The sequence below is a fragment of the Pyrgilauda ruficollis genome, unplaced genomic scaffold (assembly GCF_017590135.1).
Source record: "Pyrgilauda ruficollis isolate IOZ18807 unplaced genomic scaffold, ASM1759013v1 scaffold30, whole genome shotgun sequence".
In the NCBI taxonomy this organism is placed as follows: domain Eukaryota; kingdom Metazoa; phylum Chordata; class Aves; order Passeriformes; family Passeridae; genus Pyrgilauda; species Pyrgilauda ruficollis.
The window spans coordinates 7,486,203-7,507,060 of NW_024524378.1; the positions used below are offsets into that span (position 1 = coordinate 7,486,203).

At 39.9% G+C, this 20,858-nt stretch overlaps 1 protein-coding gene across 1 annotated transcript in view; it reads left to right on the forward strand.

Annotated features, from left to right (window-relative positions):
- Nucleotides 1–20,858, forward strand: part of PRKDC (protein kinase, DNA-activated, catalytic subunit) — an 82,306-nt gene that overhangs the window by 58,996 nt on the left and 2,452 nt on the right. Inside the window, exons 65-83 of the mRNA XM_041473702.1 lie at nt 71–259; nt 785–1,009; nt 1,588–1,696; nt 2,354–2,465; nt 4,012–4,201; nt 5,294–5,468; nt 5,552–5,742; nt 8,184–8,364; nt 8,888–9,048; nt 10,402–10,613; nt 11,621–11,708; nt 12,447–12,590; nt 15,316–15,520; nt 16,063–16,130; nt 16,401–16,621; nt 16,934–17,026; nt 18,941–19,030; nt 20,227–20,298; nt 20,381–20,582. Coding sequence (XP_041329636.1) covers nt 71–259; nt 785–1,009; nt 1,588–1,696; nt 2,354–2,465; nt 4,012–4,201; nt 5,294–5,468; nt 5,552–5,742; nt 8,184–8,364; nt 8,888–9,048; nt 10,402–10,613; nt 11,621–11,708; nt 12,447–12,590; nt 15,316–15,520; nt 16,063–16,130; nt 16,401–16,621; nt 16,934–17,026; nt 18,941–19,030; nt 20,227–20,298; nt 20,381–20,582 — 2,928 coding nt within the window. The remainder of the gene's footprint in view (nt 1–70; nt 260–784; nt 1,010–1,587; nt 1,697–2,353; nt 2,466–4,011; nt 4,202–5,293; nt 5,469–5,551; nt 5,743–8,183; nt 8,365–8,887; nt 9,049–10,401; nt 10,614–11,620; nt 11,709–12,446; nt 12,591–15,315; nt 15,521–16,062; nt 16,131–16,400; nt 16,622–16,933; nt 17,027–18,940; nt 19,031–20,226; nt 20,299–20,380; nt 20,583–20,858) is intronic.

Genomic DNA, 20,858 nt, shown 5'->3' on the forward strand with positions numbered 1-20,858 from the left:
ATGACATAGAATTGAAACAGGTTCTTGGCTGGAATTTGGCACTATTCTCCCTTCAAATTCATTCCTTTAGGCACTCTCCCAAGAAGACTGGCAAGATGGAGAGCCAACAGAAGCAGAGAAAGACTTCTGGGAGCTTGCGTCTCTGGAATGCTATGACCACCTCACAATGTGGAAGTCTCTGGAGTATTGTGCTACTGTTAATATTGATAGTGGAAAACCTCCAGACCTAAGCAAAACATGGAATGATCCATTTTTTCAGGTTTTTAGAAATTATTTCATTGGTACTGCACCATTTTTATCTCTGCGGGGATGTCCTACTGTATTGAGCTTATGGGTGAAAATCAATTGCATTTTTCGGGTCACTTTATTATGGACATTAGTGAGGAGTCCATTATATTTTAAAAATTGAAACAATTACTTCTACTTGCTCATTTTGTTGTTTAATTTTTACCTCAAGTCTATGGCAGATCCCATAGGACCAGCTTTATTGTCTCCTTCTTTCTTTGCAAGTCTTTTTTGTTGCTTTTCTCACTTATATTTTTTTCCTATTTTAAGAGTTACCAAACCATGGATTTTGAAACTGCTAAAATTTACTAACAAGTTCTTGAGCTATAGGAAAAGGCTGCTTTGATTTATTAGCAAATAGGAATTTGTTGAAAGGGAAAATATCTTCTAAAAAATTCAAAATGTTTTTTATATTTATTTGATTTGCCACTGATAACAAAAAATTTTATCATCTAGTATTCCATTCGTAGAAATAAAGACTGTGGGTTCTCACTTGTAGGAGACATATCTGCCCTATATAATACGCAGTAAGTTGAAGTTACTGCTCAGTGGGGAGAATGACCAGACTTTGCTAACCTTTATTGATGAGGCAATGAAGACAGAACAGAAGAAAGCCATTATAGAAATGCACTACAGCCAAGAACTCAGTCTCCTGTACATCCTGCAAGATGATTTTGACAGAGCCAAATATTACATTAGCAATGGCATGCAGATCTTCATGCAGGTAATAATGTCTTCTATCTCTGGTATGGCTTTTTTGTGTAAACTGGAACAATGAAACTGCTGTTGCTGCTAGATAATACTCTCAAAAGAAACACTCAGTGCCTTCTGTGTCAGGTGAAAAAACTTCTTTTAAATTCACTGCTTGCAATGATGAAAGGTGAGTGAGCCAGTGGAGTGCATTCTCCTGTTTTAGTTTGTTTTATTTTGCTGATTTTATCTTTTATACATTTTTCAGAGTAATTGCTTGTGCAGACAATAAAAAATTTATTTTATTTATCTTTTCAGAGGCCTCCTGTCCCCAGAACAGGCTTGCAAAGAGTGTTGCATTGGGAAGTTACAAATTCCATCCATTACTGAGTTTTGAGTAGACTGTAGGACTTGGCTCAAATCTAGGACAGGAATTGCAGCTAGAATATGCCTCTGTGCTTGCCAAAGCTCTCTGATTATCAGCTATTAAATTACTTGTAAGAGGTTGGGTTCTAAAGCATAACATATAAAAGATTCAGATCAATAATTTGTAGAGCACTGAACAGAACCATGCTTTAAATTCTGTCTTTGATTCTCTCCCTTTCTTTTCAGAGCTATTCCAGCATTGATTCCTTGTTATATCAAAGTCGAATGACCAAACTGCAGTCTGTACAAGCTTTGACAGAAATACAGGATTTCATCAATTTTATGACCAAGAGAAGTAAAGTTTTTTTCCTTTTGTATTCAGTAATTGTGGTTTCCTGAACTTTGAATTTCTGGACTGCTGTTTGAAGAAGCATAAGTCTGGAATTACTTCTTACTGTCTTCTTGACAGTAAGGCCTATTACAGTTTTGTGAGATAGGATTGAACACAACTTTGTGTTCTATTGTAAAGTTTAATTAGCATAACTCTTGTGATAAGTGTTAAGCATCTCTTTTGAAAGTGTCAGTTAAAGTTTTAAGCTAAGCTTTTTTTTATTGGAGTAACTTCTGGCAGTAAATAGCAGTTAGCAGAGATGAAGACATGGATGTGGTATATAAGTTGCTCCTACTGACATAGGCCTGAAGTACCATAAACCAAATTAGATACTAAATTTAGTTAACAGTTCCACTATGCATGTTCATATATGGAAAGGAAACTACCTGGTGGTGATCTCCAGTGGCAATTGACACAGATGTCTTTACTGAATTCACTGTGTTGCAGCAATAAATAAAAATAATGATGATCACTAAGTAGCATTTTTAGTGCAAGCCCAGAAATGCAAGTGTGTTGCTTAATTGCAGCATTCTGGTTTGAATGTTAGACTATATTTTGTTTAGCCCATTTTCATGCTGTTTGGCTTCAGATGCATTTAAAATGTTCTCAATTGATTTCTAGGTAACTTAGCTTCAGAGGCTTCCCTTAAGAGACTTCTCAGAACTTGGACCAGCAGATATCCAGATGCTAAAATGGATCCTATTAACATCTGGGATGATGTCATTACAAATCGGTAAAATTGCATTCTTGGGTTAGCTTAGGTTCTGTCTGCCTGTTGAGTTCCAGAGAGTGCTTTTTCTAAAGCTGCTTGTTTTTCTATGGGAGGGTTTTGATCCAATGGACGATTTTTTTTTTTTTTTTAACTGTGGTAGTAGCTTTCTCAATATAACTGGGGAGTTTTTGTGACTATCTTGTGGAGAGGAGCAAAAGGAGGTTGAGAAATGGCCAGGGAATAAATTGTATTTTGATAGGGAAACATAGATGTTAGTCATTTTCTTGCATTAGTGACTATATGCACTGTGTAAGCTGGCCCATTTCAGCAGCCCTTAAACATATCCACTTATAACTGAGCAGATTAGCTGCATTTAGCTCACTGAAACACCACCCAAAAGGCCAATCAGTTATGAATAAAAACACTTGGGCAGTTCCAAAAAGAGGGAGCATACAAAACAAGTCCAGCCCTGTCACTCTCAGTGCTTCACCTGTTTATGGGGAAGTTAGTGACCATTTCCTTAATTGGAGACTTCTGTTGTGCAGCTGTTGCTAGAAAGAACAAAGGCTCTCTGGAGACTTCTTTGGATTGGCTCTGAAGAAACTGGAATGCTTTTTGAAATTTGACAGTTTTCTGTCCTTGCCATAGCATCTGTCTTTGTCCTAATTTATTCTTCCAGTGAAAATCTAGATTAGTCTTCCTTTCCTGTGTCATAACTTCTTCAGTAGCACTGCTGATACATACTGTGCTCTGTGATTTATTTTGTTATCTCTTGGTGTCAGGAAGGCATGGCTACAGAAGAGCTTATTGCAGTTCAGTATTAGGCGGAATACCTGGCATGGCGTACTTTTGAAAAAAGTGTCAAAACATTTATGACTTGAAGGGTTGTCAGGGTTTTAAACACTTTGTGTGCTTTTAGAAAACCTTGGTCTCACCTTAAATTAGTAACACAGGATGTGCCAAGTGCCACTTCAGAATGTAGTGCTGTCCACTGCTTTGAGTAACAGTTTACATAATGAGATGTGCTATTAAATTAGATAGGACTAGTTGTGGAGGAACAGGATTCAGCATGGCAATTCCCTTTCAAAAGGTGAGTGTGATTGCTGATCTGTTCAGCAACACCAATTTCGATGTTGGCATGTGTTGATGTGATAAACATTTGAGTAGCAGGTTGACATAAAGTTCAGCCTGGCACCCACAGTAAATAATTGAGACTCCTGTTTGTTTGCATGTCTGTGAAGCTGAAATGCAAGTTGTGGCTTGGTGAATTTAGGGACTGTAGCTTGCACAAAGGAACTAACTAACAAAAAAAAAAAAATCCCACTCTGTAATGGACATTTTCTAACACTAATCTTGCCATACAAGATCCTGAATGCTCTCAGGGTCAACATGATCCCTGTTAGGAGTGTCCAGACTCTGAGACCGGAGTTTAGCCCTGCTAAAGGTGATAGCTATAGTTTGACATTTTTTATTAGCTTTGTTTGCTGTTAGGCAGATCAACACTTTGGAACATTAATTTCCTTGAATGTATACCAGAGTGATCTATACCCCTGTTGTTGTTGTGCAGGTGTTTCTTTCTTGACAAACTGCAGGAGAAACTTCCTTCGGATCAGGCCAATGACAGTATGGAGGTGGATGGAGAATACAGTGCTGGTGACCAAATGGAAGTGGATCAACAGAGTGAAAGCATTCACTCAATGATTAAAAGCTGCAAATTCAATATGAAAATGAAGATGATAGAAAGTGCCAGGAAACAGGTGAATATACTGTCTGATAGCTTCCAATTTGCTGAGAAAATACATAGAAAAAGCTGGAAAAGCCTTTTAGGTGGTATTTCGTACCCTTTTGTCAGGGCAAACCTTGTCCCTTTTTGACCCTGCAGTCCAGGACATTTTGAAAACTCAAGAAAGTCGGTTCCACAATGAAAGAAACAAAAGGATAAATGTTAATTACAAAGTTGATTATAATTTGTCATTACTGGAAATGTGCCTGAAATCCCCTTTGATCCACAGATGGTTTTGGACACTGTAAAGGGCAGATAAAGTATCTGTAATGTTTCACTCTTTAATGGAAGGGATGCTTGCAGTCAAGCATTATGCTTTGTATTTACAAATAATTTCTTCTGTACAAGAAAACAAATTCTGATTGAATTAGTATAATTTACTTCAGTCAGCAATGCTGAATTTCTTTTTTTTCCACAGTTTTCATTTCTGCTGTTAGTTAACACTAACAAAGAACTAAAGTTAGGTGACTTAGAAATTTCTGGTTGAATCTGACTGTTGAAATGACTGAAACAGCCTTTTTGATGATGGGCCTTGGGTGTTTCAAGCTTGAGACAAGATGAATAATTAAGTCAAGGTCTCCCATCTTCTGAGATGCTGCAGAAATCTGCAGTCATTAACAAGAGTTTATTTTAAGCAATCTGATAAGCAAATATAACATTATTACTTTGACTATACACTCTTGAAGGAGTAAGTGAAAAGTAAGATTTCCTTTAATGTTACTTCTGTGAAACTTCTCATCAAAACACAAATATAAGTGATTTTCTTAATGATATCTTAAATCAAGTTGGGTTCCCCTATATGTTTGTACTGTAGAGCAGTTAAATGCTTCTTGCAGCTAGAATTATTTTCTCAGTTGTTTAAACCCCTGTTCTCTTTTGGTACTCAAACTTCTCCATTAGCTCAAATGTGGTTCTGAATATGAGACCCAGCAAGCAGTGAGCATCTCTTTGCCTTACTGTAACTTTACTTGTGTTACTTAAATCTTCTCATCCCTAATTTGGTTGTGGGCAGGTTTTAGTGCCTCTTCAGACACATGGTCTGAAAATTCTCTTAATCTGAATACAGAACAGCTTTGCAGTGGCCAAGAAGCTCCTGAAAGACTTGCGCAAGGAAGCCAGATCGAGGGAGGACTGGCTGGTGAGATGGAATTACGCCTATTGCCGCTTCACCCACAGCAGCAGCCGCAACCTGAGCTGTCCTGAACGCGTGCTCTCAGTGTTGAAAACCATCTCCCTGCTTGGTAACAGCCTTTGCTTCACCTTGTTTATTTTACAAAGTTGCTTTGTTGTCCAGTTACCAACTTTTGTTTTTGAATCCCAACAGAAGATACCAAATCAGACTATCTCAACAAGAACATAATGGCATTCCGAAACCAGAATCTTCTTCTGGGTACTACGTATCACATCATGGCCAATGCTCTTCGTCAGGATCCAAGCTGTCTTGAGCAAATTGAGAAAGAAAAGGCTGGAAAGATATCACTAATATCAGGAGAAAGCCTTGAGAACCCTAAAGAGGTAAATGAGAGAGGAAGATATTTCAGAGTCATTATTAGCACAGATTACTACTTCAGTAGGTTGTGACTGCTATTGATCAATACAGAGCATGTGAAACCTGTCTGCTGCTAGCAGTATTTGTCCAGCAACACCAGATAGAGAAAGAAAGGGTGGGGGAAAGTAAAAAAAAAAGGCTGTGGTTGCTGTTTCTTCCAGGTTTTTCTCTCCTGGAGTTTGGCATCACTCTAACCTTTCTAAATAGGAGAATGTTCTTGTGTTTCTCTGTACCTGCATTTTGAGTGGAGGGGGAAGACATAGTTACAGCGTCTGCATGCACAGTGGTGAGACCAGGCTTGGGATCCTCAAAGAATGCCTTGGTTTCAGCTGGGCATTTGTGACCTGCTTCATGCCCCCAGACTGTTCTCTTTGATACAGAGGTATTTATAATACTGATACACTTACTTTTTGTAGGTAATTTTAATGGAATAAAAAAGTGGAATTTTTTTTAAGGCAGAGCACACGCAGGTTGTCTTTGCCTATTTTGGGTAGGTGTGCATTTAAAGAATATGGTACTATACTGTGCTGCAACTAAAATTATATTTGTTGTCAGTTGCCTCACATGCATTGACTTCTTGTCTGTCAAATGGATTAAGGATTTGAAGTACCACTGCTGGCTTATATCTACTAATTTCTAAAGCCACCATGAAGATGCTTACATATGGAATCATAGAATGGTTTGGGTTGAAAAGGACCTTAAATATCATCTACTTCCAACCCCCTTGCTATTGGCAGGCACACCTTTCACTAGACCAGGTTGCTCAGAGCTCCATCCAGCCTGGCCTGGAACACATCCAGGGATGGGATATTCACAACTTCTCTGGGCAACCTGTTCCAGCAGCTCACCAGCCTCACAGGAAAGAGCTTCCTCCTAATATCCAATCTAAACCTACTCTCTTTCAGTTTGAAGCAATTCAATTTGCTCCTTGCCCTGTCACTACATGCTCTTGTAAAAAGTCCCTCTCCCATCTTCCTTGCAGGATCACTTTTGGGAATATGAACCATATTAGTATAAAACAAGAAAAAAATATTCTTAATTAGTGTTTTATCATTGTTAAAAATAAAGCAGATCAAGAAGAAATTCCTGCAAAAAAAGGTTTTAAATTTTCAGGTGTGTAGAAACTTAAGCAAAAGCTTGAGCTTCATTTGTTAGCTGATTCTTAAAGAGCGTTCTTCTTTAGGCAATCTAAAGGATGAGGATGAAAGTTCTTCTCTGTCAGATGAGTGAGATTGCCATACCAGGAATTTCTGAAAGATTAAGAATCTTACCCTTATTTTATCTTAGTTGAAGCAGCACTCTGACCCTGGTAGTCTCCTCCTACCTACCTGACTATTTAATTTCAGTTACAGCATTTAGTGTGGCCAGAAGGGCCAGGGAAGGGGTTGTCCTGCTGTGCTTAGCAGTGGTGAGGCTGCACCTTGAATGCTTGTGCTCAGTTCTGGGCCCCTCACTGAAAGAAAAACACTGAGGGGCTGGAGCATGTCTGGAGAAGGGCTGCAGAGCTGGGGAAGGGCCTGGAGCACAAGTCCTGTGAGGAGCAGCTGAGGGAACTGGGACTTTTTAGGCTGGAGAAAAGGAGGCTCAGGGAAGACCTCATTGCTCTCTTCAACCACCTGAAAGGAGATTGTAGTGAGGTGAGAGTTGGTCTCTTCTGCCATGTCCCAAGTGAGAGGGTGAGATAAAATGGCCTTAAGTTGTGCCAGTTAGGTTCAGATTGGATATTAGAATTTTTTATTTTATTTTTTAATTAGAGTGGTGAGGCATTGGAGTAAGTTGTCCAGGGCACTGGTGGAGTCACCATCTCTGGAAGTGTTTAAGAAGCATCTGAGTTGGCAGTTGGACAGATGATCTTGAAGGTCTCTTTCAACCTTTATGCTTCTGTGATTCTGTGAAGAATCCTGTCAAGTCACCCATTGCATGAGATGCATTAGAAATGTATTATAAATATTGCTATATTTATAATAGAGAAAAAGGCATCAGATTCAAAATAGTTTGATGCATGCTTTTTAACACAAATTCCAAGTGTAACTGTAGTGCGGATGTTGTAGATATGTCTTAATACGAAAAAACCCTGAAAGTTTTATTATATTTTCTGTTTACTGTTTCCAAAAGTTCCAGTAATGTTAACTTTTCTGCAGTGACAAAAATTGCACTTAACATATCCAAGGACTAATCTAAGTGTATGTAATCCCATTGAAAATTGTAGAAACTAAAGTTCTGGAAATCACTGCTAGAAATAACATCCCGATTTTTTTTTCCTTTATATCAGCTGCTTGGAACATCTTAAAACAGTTAAAGTTTTATCCACTCAAGACTTGCAACAAAGCTCCAGTTACAGAAAGGATTGTTCAATGCTACTTTGGCACTAATGTGTTGTTTTTTTCCTCTTATGGTTGAATTTCAGGTGCTGGCAGGTCTGAACAAGAAGGCTTTTCAGTGTTTCAGCTGTGCTGTGAGGAAGTCTGAGGAGGATGTGCAGTCCTACGCCATGGACCATGTGGACATGGTGGGAGTTGTTGATGCATATATGACGTTGATCAGCTTCTGTGACCAGTATCTGCGCAGGGAAGAGGAAGGCTTGCTTGGTTAGTCAGGATTTCTCCTAAGCTTGTGAGGTGTATCTGTCTGTGGTCTGTGAGTTTTTGCTGTACCAAGGAGGTCTCCGTGAGCAGCACAACTTGAATTTCAGTGGAACAGTTTGAGCTCCAGTTCAGCATTATTTTTATGCCTCCTCTGTTTTTTCACCTCCTCTGTTCCTGCTAGCTTTGGTACTAGTGCATCATTTGTAGTCTTGCTCTTACTTGTGATAAATATATCATATCCAGCAGATGCTTCCCTTGTTCCTTCCCAGACCACTGCAGCCTTGTCTTTAAAGCAGGCAAGATACCAGCAGTGATGCAGCTTCCTGATAAAGCTAATCCTTACAGTCCCCGAGTACATGTGTTGCAGATGTGTGCAGTTCAAACAGATGGGAAGGAGAACAAAGTAAAAATACAAAATACACTTGATAAAAAAATACCAAATTGTAAAGATGAATGTTTCAGATGATCAAAGACATGGAACAAGTGATGGTGTTTCTGATAATTCTTGTTTAATGTCTCTTGGCAGAAATTAACACTGTGGATCTGCAGCAGTTCCCAGCTATTGTGGTGGAGAAAATGATAAAAGCTTTAAAACTGAATTCCAGAGAAGCCAGGCTGAGATTTCCTAGACTGCTCCAAATAATTGAAAGATATCCAGCAGAGACACTGGGTCTAGTGACACTCGAGGTTAGTTGCTTCAATTTTTCTGGCAGTAAATGTTGCTGTAAATCAAATTTTAAAGGTGGGGGTGGGATACATAAAGAGGTTAGACTGGTAAGTTTTGCTTCGGGGAAATCAGATAAATTTTATCCCATCATTGTTCCTTGTCTTTTCTGTATTTTGCTGAGTCTAATTAATGTGGACAGAATTTTTTTCTTAGAAATTTAGCTTTGTATCATTATTCTGATTCCAAATGTTTGTTTGAGAGTTGCTGGAGAACAACTGTGTTATGCTTTGCCTTTTTTTTTCCTTCAGAACAATCTAAATGGGCTGACAAAGGTGGTTAGCATTAGGGTGAGGAATGTGTCTTATTCCTGTAGACTGAGTTTCCTGTATGCAGGAAGCCAGCAGCTTTTCCAGACTAATTCCATGTCACCCACCTTTTCCAGTCCTCCTTCCCTTCAGAGATTACTACAGCTTTGTCTTCTTTGTATTTCCCACTTCCTTCCTTCTTTCCTTCTTCCATAACCTATCTGTCCATTACCATTCCATGGCAGGATACCACGAGCCTTCCCTGCTGTGGTGGGACAGATAAGCTGAGACTTTCTCTGTGACTCATGCTTGCTCCTGCCTTGGCCTGCCTGTCTTTCCAAGCCCATGTCATTGTGCTGCTGCTCCCAGAGCAACAGGCCCTTTGAGAGAAGGAACTCAACTGAGGCAGAAACTCGGATTCATTATCCCAGGGAACTGAGAAAATAGCAGAAATGGCTGAGGTGCACAAGGTGTGGCCATGGAGAAACACCAGTAGTTCAAACAGAACCTGACACCAGCTGACAAATCTCAACAGAAAGGGAGTTCACCAGGCATTTATTTATCCTATCCTCTGTTTTTCTGTGAAATAAATACTGGCAATCTGATCTTAAATTCTATTAGAAATGCTTAAAGATGAACAAAGGACAAAACTGTAATAGGAGTTTCAATGTTCTCCTTCCTGGCATTTTTTACTCAAATCAAGACTTCAACCCAATGGTGTTGGAATTGAATTCCTTTAGATTTTTGAGTTGGTTGTATGTGATGATCAAAAACGGTTGTATTGCATCTTGAGACAAAAACAAATTTGAGTGTAAAGCCTCATATTGATCAACAAGCTGCAAATCTTCATAATGGAAAACCTATTAAGCAGCAGTAGTGGTGGTAGTAGTAGTGATAGTAGTAATTAAATCTGTGCTTCATTGGGGGATGTTTTGCACACCTAGTGAACATTCTGTTTCCTTTTCACGTTTCTCTGTCAGGCTGCACCACGGAGCAGTTTTATTTGTTTGCTGTGTTTGGTATTTTTGAGGAAGACCAAAGATGAAAGCAGTGTCTGTGTTTTTGCAGCTTCCTTCGATTCCCTGTTGGCAGTTCATTGGTTGGATTAGCCAGATGATGGCACTACTTGACAAGGATGAAGCAGTAGCTGTACAACACACTGTTGAAGAGATTGCAAATACCTACCCCCAGGCACTCATCTACCCTTTCATGATCAGCAGTGAAAGTTACTGCTTCAAAGATACTGCAGCTGGCTGCAAGAACAAGGAGTTTGTAGAAAGGTGAATTTGCAATTGGAGTAGCTCTTCTGTATGTTTTTCTTTCAGGAGTGGACAGATTCATTTATTTTTCCTATGCAAACCCTTTTCTTTAGCAAGCACAAGAAATATTAGAGGGTAGTCTTGAGTTTTTGTTTAAAGGCATAGAGAAATGCAATACATCAGCTCTGTCAGTGTCAGACATACTCAGGTTGGTGGCATGAAACTTTATGAAGTGTTGGGAACATATAGTCCCCAGGCTGTTGAAAGATAAAAGTTTTCCCAAGATAAAACAAAAAGACCACAGAGAGGCAACCCCTTTTTCTTTGTGATTCTGTGGTATTGAACATTTGTCATCTTTCTAATACCGGGAGGAAGCAGCTATGTTTAAATAGAATAGGCACCCATACCAGACTTCAGAGAGGGCCGTGAAATGGCTGCAGGTTATCTTGGGAATGACAGCTCTTGGCTGTGGTGTTCTCTGCTTATTCAGTGTGCAATATGCAGCTTCTCTCACAAGCTTTCTCTTGTCCATTTTGGCATGCAGTAATACTTTAGTTAATCCCCAGGCAAAAATCAGTTTCTATCACAAAATGCTGTAGAACCACTCTTAAAATTTTGGGTGTCTTTTTGCCTTTTTCTCAAATTTGATACATTTGCTGAATAAATTTTTGCTTGAAATAAAAATACCAAGTCATGTGTTTCACAGACAGTATCACCCTTCAGTAACTGTCATGACAGGGCACATGGTCTGGTCAATGCCTGTGTCTGTTTCAAGCATGCTTTCCACTCACCCACCAAGTTGCTATTTTCATGGTGGGACGTATAATTTAAAAACTGGCATGTTTAGTCAATATATAAACAGTCATGCAGCCCAAGAGGGAATTCTGAGGGAGTCTTACGTACCTACACCTGAATTGTTTTAACAGATTCTTGTATACAGCAGAGAGTCTAGATGATTGCTTATCTGCAGGCAAGGTGGTGATGGTAGTTCCTGTTGCATTGTGATGCATTTTTCTCTTCTTTTAAAGGATCAAGAATAAGTTGGATAGAGGAGGAGTAGTTCAAGATTTTGTTCGCTCCCTGGAGCAGCTCTCTAATCCTGTAATGATTTTCAAGGTAAAGTGTATTTTTCCCCACTTCCCCTTCATTCCTCTCCCTCTGTTCAGAAGAGCAAGTGCTGGGTGGAGCCTGAAACAGTTCAGTTTTCACCACAGCCACAGGAAGTGGTTCAACTCAGCACCAGCTGACGATGATGATGATGATGATGTCGGGGTGCTGTATTATGCTTTCACTGGTGGTGGACTCCCTCCCTTGTACCAGCTGAATGTTCTGCTCCAGCCCTTTTCAGCTTTCCCCTTCACGGTCTGTGCCCTGCCCCACAGTCAATCTCCCTTAATCGTTCTGAAACCCTTATAGAATTATCATTTGTAGCCAGCTTTATAATTTTGGACTACTTGTATTCAACTACTTGTGTTGTTATGCCCTTTCCCTGCTGGGCATCCCTGTCTATGTTCTGGCTTGTTTGTCCAAACAATTCTTGTCCTGTGTTTTGTGCCACTCCTGGCCTCAGAGAGGCTTTCTTAGCACCAAACACTATGGCAGTAAACATAACTATCATAATAAAGTAGAAACATTTTATCAAGACACAGAACAAAAGGAAAAATATTTCCACAGTCTTTTGGTGCTTTTTTTTTTTTTTTTTTTTTTTTTTTTTTTTTTTTTTTTTTTGTCAAAAGACACACATTAGTTGACTATTAGTAAATACAGTAATTCCAGTGCAATCTGAGTGGCCTACTGAAGAGCAAGGGTCAATAAATCTTTTCTCAGTACTCATCTGTTTTCTTCTCTTTGCAGGATTGGGCTGAGGATGTCAGAAACGAGTTGTCAAAACCTCAGAGGAACAAAAAGAAGCTTAAGGAAATGTATGAAGGAATGTACAGGAATCTGGGAAATTTGGAGACTCCTGGCCTTGGATTGACAAGAAAAAGGTTTATTCAGGTATATGTGGTTACTGGGTAGTGTTGGCATCATGGCTTTTCTAGAAGGCAATAGAAAGTCAAAAGAGGGAACCAGATCACAGCTTTTACAGGTGCTGCAGGACTTGATGAGACTTGATCTAGTCAGGAGTACAGGACTGAGATTTCTTTGCTAGAAGCCATGGACTTAACACAGTTCACTTTCCACTTCTAACTGCCCTGCAGGGATAAATGTTCTGTCTTACACAGCTTCTACCTCTCCTGTCCTGAGTGCTGCCAGGTTCTTAGGACCTGAGCCTCTAATCATCCGTGGGAATCTGGCTTTATTTTTTGTTCCCTGCTGCCAAGGATTTATGAGCACCTTAGGGAGTTTTGCTGTATTATACTACTGTATTATACTACTCCTTAAAGATCACGATACGAAGTTATACAGAAGAATTATGACTATGGAGAATTAAAGAAAATACTTTACAAAACTGACTGAATTCCGAAGTGGTGAAAATCAGCATAGAAAATTAAGTGACACATGTGGCAAGAAAATGTAATTGCCCTAGTATCATATAGAAATTCTGCATATTTTAGCTGACTATTGCAGTTCAAGAACAAAATCTTGATTTGTGATGGTTCTTTGAAAACATCAGCTGTGAAAACTCAAGGGCAGTCAAGAAAGGAAAGCAAATGTTCATCATTGTTAAGAATAGAGAACTAAACATGGATTTGTACATTGGCATAGCAGCCTTCTCTGACTCTGGCTTCTTGAACATTATATTCCTCATCTGCAGTATTCTCGGCACAGATACAGTAAAATTGGCTGAGGTTCAGAGTGGCAAGAAAAATCAGAGGTGCAGAGTAACCACTGCACAAGCAACTTTAGCATTCCTCCAGCTGGAAAAGATGCAATGGTGCCAGATACAGTAAAGCTCTTAACATCAGTCCCATGGTTGGACTTGGTGAACTTACAGGTCTTTTCCAACCCTAGCAATTCTATCAGGAGCACTGAACAGGAAGTAAATACTCTGTGGAAGTGGCAGGTTCAGACCAGTGAGAAGTGTTTCCTCATTCAGTGCACACTTAGGTGCTGAACTCCTGCTGCAGGGTATTGGGTGCTTTCATGGGTTCAAATAGCAAGCAGGCAATAACACGGAGAGGGGGCAGTGCTTCGAGAGCTTTTACATACAAATGCACACTCCTGGCTCCAGAAATCCCTGAGCTGCAAATTGCTGCGGGCAGGAGAGTGATACTCCTGTAGAAGGAGGTCCTGACTGTATGTACTGTGTGTGCATAGCCCCGTGGCCAGGGCGGGTGCATCCAGCTGTCTCCCATTGTGGCCATCCGTGTGTCACATTAGCATTAGATAAACCAACCTGGCTGTCTGCAGGGAGATTCCTTCCCCATGAGTGGGAAAGGTGGAGGATGAGAGTAAGGTGGAGTCAGGAGGAGGTGAGGTGATAATGAAGCAGAAAGGGTAATTGGGAGTTTAGGGGCACACTAGCCCTGTGAATGTGTTGCTGTGAGATAAGATGGGTCTTTGATGATAATGACTTCAGACTTAAGTGGGGGATAAGAATGTGCAGGATGTGCCGGTGACAGGGGTGGGGGTAGGGAGCGGGGAGCAGCTATACGGGGTACATGCACAGCAAGGGACATAGCAGGCATAAGCACAAAGATATTTGTGTTTGGATTATTTGTGTGCCCACACACACACAAAAAAAAAAAATCCATGGCTCTTTAAATGAAATGTGAAGTGTTAGAGCAAGGAAGGTGCTGGAGAGGGATATCAGGGTTCTTTCTCTCTTAAAGAGAAGAGGGAGAGCAGAGAGTAATTGCAGGAGAGTCAAGGTGATGGTGCACAGGCTTTGAAGTCTTTGCTTTCATGATGCATTATTATGAAGAAATGAAGTGTGCTGTGAAAATAACTGTATCATTTCTAGTGTCCTTGCTGGGGAAAAAAAGAAGTTGTATCTTTTGACTGACACATAAAATTGCTTTACTACGTGGAGTACTTCAGCCTCATAATCTGGAAATAGATTTAGTGATAAAGATCTTTTTGACTGTAGCAGTCTCCTCAAAAGGATAATGTTTTTTGTATTTTCATTTACTTCAGTGAAATAGCTGTGTCTTCATAGCTTGGTAGAAAAATGATCAGGCAATAAAACAACATCTTTCCAAGCCATTAATACCCAGTCCAAGAAAAGGAACATTTGGTTTTTCTAGAACCTTGAATTATGAATACAGAAAGTCAATTCAGTTAACTATTTGTAGATAATACTTACTTTGTTCATTAAATGGATCCATGTCCAAGACTTTGCTCTTTTCCTACATCAGGATATTTTAAATACTTCAAAATATGGGTTTATGCATTCTGTGTCCAAAATTACTGCTAGGCAGTAATAAATCCACAAATAATAAATCTGCTAGTAAATAAAATGTGCAAAACATTTCATAGAGTCACAGAATGATTTGGCTTGGAAGGGACCTTAAAGATCATCTGGTTCCAACACCCCCTGCCATGGCCAGGGGCACCTCCCACTAGACCAGGTTGCTCACGGTCCCTTCCAACCTGGCTTGAACACTCCCAGGGATGAGGCATCCACAACTTCTCTGGGCAACCTGTTCTGGTTTATATTATGAATTTCTTCCTAATATCTCAGCAAGCCACATGTATAGATAGGGAGGTATCCTTTTGGTGCTCTTGAGTAGTTTCTAGCACTATGTAAACAGGATTCTTTTCTATAAATGATTGTTAGGCTTTTGGGAAGGACCTGGATCATCATTTTGGCAGAGGTGGTTCAGAGCTGTTGGATATGAGGACTAGTGACTTCGATGCGATTGTAAATTCTCTCCACCCAAAAATGATCAAAACCCATAAAGAACCTGGAAACCTCAAAGAATGTTCACCATGGATGAGTGAATTCAAAGCTGAGTTCTTGAGGAGTGAACTGGAGGTTCCTGGTAAGTTCCTGTTCAGTGTCGATGGTGAATTTCCCTTAAAAGAAAGTTGCTCTTGAGCTTTGTTTCTTATATTGGCTACATGACCCTTCTTTCTGGCCTTAAGCCTTATCTGGCCTTACTTGAAATAATTCTGTTCACTCATTATCTCTTAAATCAGTTCTTAAGCTGTAGTCCTGATTTTTAAAATTGTATCTTAAGCTTGTATCTCTTACCTAAGAATTTAGTGTTTTTCTAAAGGCCTGACTCCAGGAAATCTGATATATAAATCTAATACATGTTTAAATTTAGTTTGAAAAAGGTTGTGTCTTCTGAAACCATCAAGAGCTCGATTCTAACAGCTAAACAAGGAAAGAATATCAGTAATTCACAGATAAAATCATACTGTGTGTATGTTGGATCTTTTTTACGCGTTTAAAAGTATTTTATTCATAGTTGTCATTCTACCAGTTTGACAAAACATTTGGATGTGTGTTCTGGTGTTAAACACACTTTAAAATAACATCAGGCTATGTACTAATATTTTTTTTCCACAACCACTTCAGGTCAGTACGATGGAAAAGGCAAACCACTGCCAGAGTACCACGCAAAAATCTCTGGATTTGATGAACGGGTATGTTTTTAAGATTGAGTCAAAATCCTGTGGGGTGTAAATCTGTGTCCATGTAGCATTTGAAGAATTTGGTAGTAGCAGGGTCATTGCTTGTTTACATGTCTTGCCGCATACAGAGGAAATGCTGCAAGTGGGCATTTGTTTTTCTGTTATAATTGAGTAACTTGATTATGTCATCTAGGAATGACAGACATGCTTAATTCCAGCAATTATTCTGTAAAACCAAGTCTTCTGTCACAAATATTTTTCTTCTTCCTGTCTTTTCCCAAGATAAGTGTGATGGAATCCTTGAGGAAGCCAAAACGTATAACGATCCGAGGCAGCGATGAGCAGGAGTATCCTTTTCTTGTCAAAGGTGGTGAAGACCTGCGACAAGACCAACGCATTGAGCAGCTCTTTGATGTAATGAACATTATCCTTTCCCAAGATGCTACATGTAGCCAAAGAAATATGCAGCTAAAAACTTACCAGGTCATCCCCATGACAACAAGGTAGGCATTTATCTTGAAGGGACAGAAATCCTTATGTTAACATCTATTAGTTTTAGGATGTTGGAAAGTGAGAATTTTGTGTACCACATTCAGATTGAGAGTATTTTGTGCCTTGGCTTAATTTTTTTTTTCCTTTTCCTTTTAAACAACATTGAAATTGCTTTGTCTGGAAACTATTTTTTCAGAGTACATTTAAATTGGTAGCTTTTAACCTTCTTTTAACAGGCAATAGAATGTATTGCTTCCCATTTGTGATGTTCCTCTAAAGTTCAGCTCTGAGCTACTTGTTGTCTCTGACTTACTTTATTTCAGACTGGGACTCATCAAGTGGCTGGAAAATACTTGTACCTTAAAAGAATTCCTTAAAAATAGCATGTCTGAAGAGGAAGATATCAGCTATTACAGGTGATGCTTGGTTTAACTGTCTGCTCTAATAGAAACCACTACTAATGGGTTTTTGGATAACTGACAGTCTTGTGGCCGGATTTTCTTTTTCCTTTTTCCTTTTTTTTTTTTTCCTTTTTTTCTTTTTTTTTTTGTAATTAAAGAATAAAAGAAAAGCATTTATAAGCAAGGAGGCAGTTTGTACTTCCTGACCCAAATTAGTAATTGGCAACTGTTTGTTTAATGAGTGCCATTGTAGCTGGAATATCCTCCACCCAGCTTGTTTAAACAAGAGACTTATAATTATAATCGTATGTGACGTCATTATCATCACCATTTCCTTATCAGCAGATTGATTTTACAAGCAGAGGATTTTGATCTCTTGATTTGATCAGGCAGGAAATGGACTTAGGTCAATGAGGGGCAGGGGAAGGGAGTAGAGGCAGAGCTATTGAGAACCTGAGTTCAGCAGTGAGTCAGTGATGGGGGATGGAACTTGGCAGCAAATGCACAGAACTCAACTGTAACAGAGCACTTTCTCTGACTTGATACAAATGCTGGGTTTGAATAAACTATATTGCTTTCTCGTGATTGTAATTGCAGGTTGAGAATTTGTAAAATTTAATTTAATTTAATTCTGGCATTTCAGCCTAGTTCTGTCCTGGAATTTACAAATGTGGTTTAATTTACAAATGTGATTCTCAGTTACATAATCTCTGTTTGGGTTTGTCTGAGTGTTGTCACCATTTATTTTTACTAGTTAACATTTATGAGGCAGGTTGGAGGAAACTCCAGCGTGGAGGCTGGACTCCAAAGAGTCTTTATTTCTAAGGTTATTTGATTTGTGAGCAGTTTAGTAGCTGCTAGAGTTCCTGCATTACTGCTGTCTGATTCACTGTTGTGAACAGCAGTGGTGTTATGTTGATCTCAATTCACTGAGTGGGAAAGTGAAAGAAGACTCAGATGGAACCATCTTGTGAGGGGAGGAAATTTATAATATGCTCAGTGTAGGAGATCAGTGTATTTCTAAAAGCAGGTCATAATTTATTTTTAAGAAAACCCTTTGCTTTATTGTTTATACAGACTTTAATATTTTCCTGTATGTCATTCAATCAAGACAAATAAGACATTTTAGACTGAGCTATGTTTAAGTGACAGCACTCACAAAGGAAAATTTTGGTTGGGATGGGGGGGAATAACTTTCTGAATTTTTGAAATCCTTTATCCCAAAGTGATGGGTTACAGTCTATAACTGATAAATGCTTCTTAAATGGAAATGGCATTCTCAATCTCAAAACATGCTTTGGAAGGAAGAGAGGAGGTGGCTGCTCTGCTAAGTTGAGAAATAGACGTTTAAGGTCTGATGTATTTAGTTAAGATGGGAGAAAAATATCAGATTCCTAAGCAGTGCAACTAATGAATACTGGTTTCTTGTGGATCAATACCCCAAGTTCAAGCACCCATTCCTCCTCTCTTGTGCACTCTGAGGAGATACCAACCTGCCTTCCTGCATTCCCTGCCCATTTGGCGGTATAAAAGGCAGCATGTACCGTGGTGTACTACATAATGCTTTTCAAAGGCTACAAGACTGTAAAAAATAACTTTCCCTTCCTGGAGAAATTATTTTGGATCATTCTTCTGGGGGTACTTTCAGTGCCTATTGACAAATTAGCACCTTTGAGATGTCTAATCTTCTGTAAGATATGACTGAAGTGTTTTCATAACTGGGGCAAAGGAGATGAATGGATGAGCCTCTACTCTGCATAAACTTCATTTCCATAGCAAGGCTAAAATTAATGTAGGCTGTAGCTTCCTGACTTTTCCTTTGCATAAAAATCTCATGGGTCAGAGCAGCACGCAGCCTGTGGATAACCAAATAGAGAGTGGTGAGATCATACAGGGAAATCATCGGTGCTTTTCTTTTTTTGTCCCTAGCCCAAGAGGACCTCGTGCTACCTATTCTGAGTGGCTGTCCAGGATGGGTGGGAAAGCACAGGGCATCTCTCGATACCATGCTATGTACAGGTAGGTTTCAAAAGAAAACTGCCTGGGAAATATAGAGTGTGCAGAGATGTAGAAATTCCAGGAAAAAAAAAGTATGATCTGCATTATGACATGATGGCTAGAGCTGATTTTTGCTCATTTTACTGCTTTGTCTTCCTGGAGATGCTTTGCAAAATTCCTCTTGCCAAAAATCCTACCAGAGTACAGGAACGCTTCCAGAAGCTTGCTCACTTCCTTTAGAAAGTGTCTAGAAGCAGATGCTGCTCTTCAACTTTATTTTCTAGGCGTCTTGTTCCTGATTATGCAGTTAGGTAGGCTGCCTCAGAGCCCAAGCATCTGCTGGAGTTGGACAGAGAAAATCACCATGATTCACTGAGAATTTAAGAATATTTGATGGTTTAGGTCCCAACTTGAGCATCCTCTCAGAGGAATTTCCACCCCTACCTAGATCTAGCTCTGTAAAGTGAAGTGTTCAGAGCATTTCTTATAAGCTTATAACCTGCTTAACCAAGTGTCTTGCTTTTTAAAGGAAAACTTTGACTTGTTTAACTGAATTAATATTTGTATTCAGATCCAGAATGTGCTTTTGAAGTAATTCCCAATTACCCCCACTCATCTCCAGTCTGCTGCACCAAAGGGCTGTCCTCTATTTCTCAACTGCTCCTTTCAGAGGGAAGTAGACTGGAAGGAAAGCACCCGGCACGTCAGCTCTCACAAGCATTCAGAACTGGATATGGGCTAGGACAAAGCCTCCTTCCCCAAATCTGCATGGCATGAGTCCCTCAGCACCAGATCTTCAGTTTGTTGCTTCCCCTCTGCTGCACTACTGTCGGGTGTCAGTATAGCCTCAGCCTGCTGCTGAGAGATGTAACTGGGGCCTTCATTCCTCTGCCTGCAAGAGACTGCCCAGCCAGAAAGAACATGATCGTCTTGCTTTATTAAAACTTAACCCATCAACTTAATTTGGAGGAGAATACACAAAACCACATACTCTTTTGTATTTAGAAATGTCAGTCTTGGAAATAACTGCTGGGAGAAAGGGAGAAGGAGGCACTTCTAATACCAGACAAGATTTGGGGGATGAGCCCTTTGTGGCTTGCTGTACTGTTTAGTGGAGTAAGCACCGCACGCTGCTGCGGTCATGAGCGTATCTTGACTTTCAGCATCCAGCAGGCTCTTGCCTCAGCAGCCACCTTTATTTCTCCCCTACTTTGCAGGAATGCCAGCCGTACAGAAGCAGTCACATCCTTCAAAAGCAGGGAGAGCAGCGTTCCAGAAGACCTGCTGCGGTAAGTGCTGCTGATGGCTGCGCGCTGTGCAGCAAATGTTGGTGTTTGTCCGCATTCAACGAGCGGGTTCTGTTTTGTTAAGGCGAGCCTTTGTGAAAATGAGCACATCTCCCGAGGCCTTCCTGGCCCTGCGCTCCCACTTTGCCAGCTCCCACGCACTGATGTGCATCAGCCACTGGATACTTGGGATTGGAGACCGGCATCTGTCCAACTTCATGATTAACAAGGAGACAGGTGGCATGGTGGGAATAGACTTCGGATACGCTTTTGGTGCAGCCACACAGGTATTTGTTTTCAACTGATTTGTTACAGCTTTTGCATTTGTTATGTGTGATTACACATGATCTCAGTACTAAATTTGATGCTCTTCAATTGCCATTGTTCTGGTGCAAAATCATCTTGACAAGTTATTTCTAGTCAATTGAATAAAATATCTGAGTCCAGATATTCTCAGACAAGCAGTGAGCTACAGAACTCCACAGAGTCAGTATGGTGGTGTTTCACATGGTTCAGCTTTGGATTCAGTCATTGAACATTGAACTGAACATTCATGACTAGAG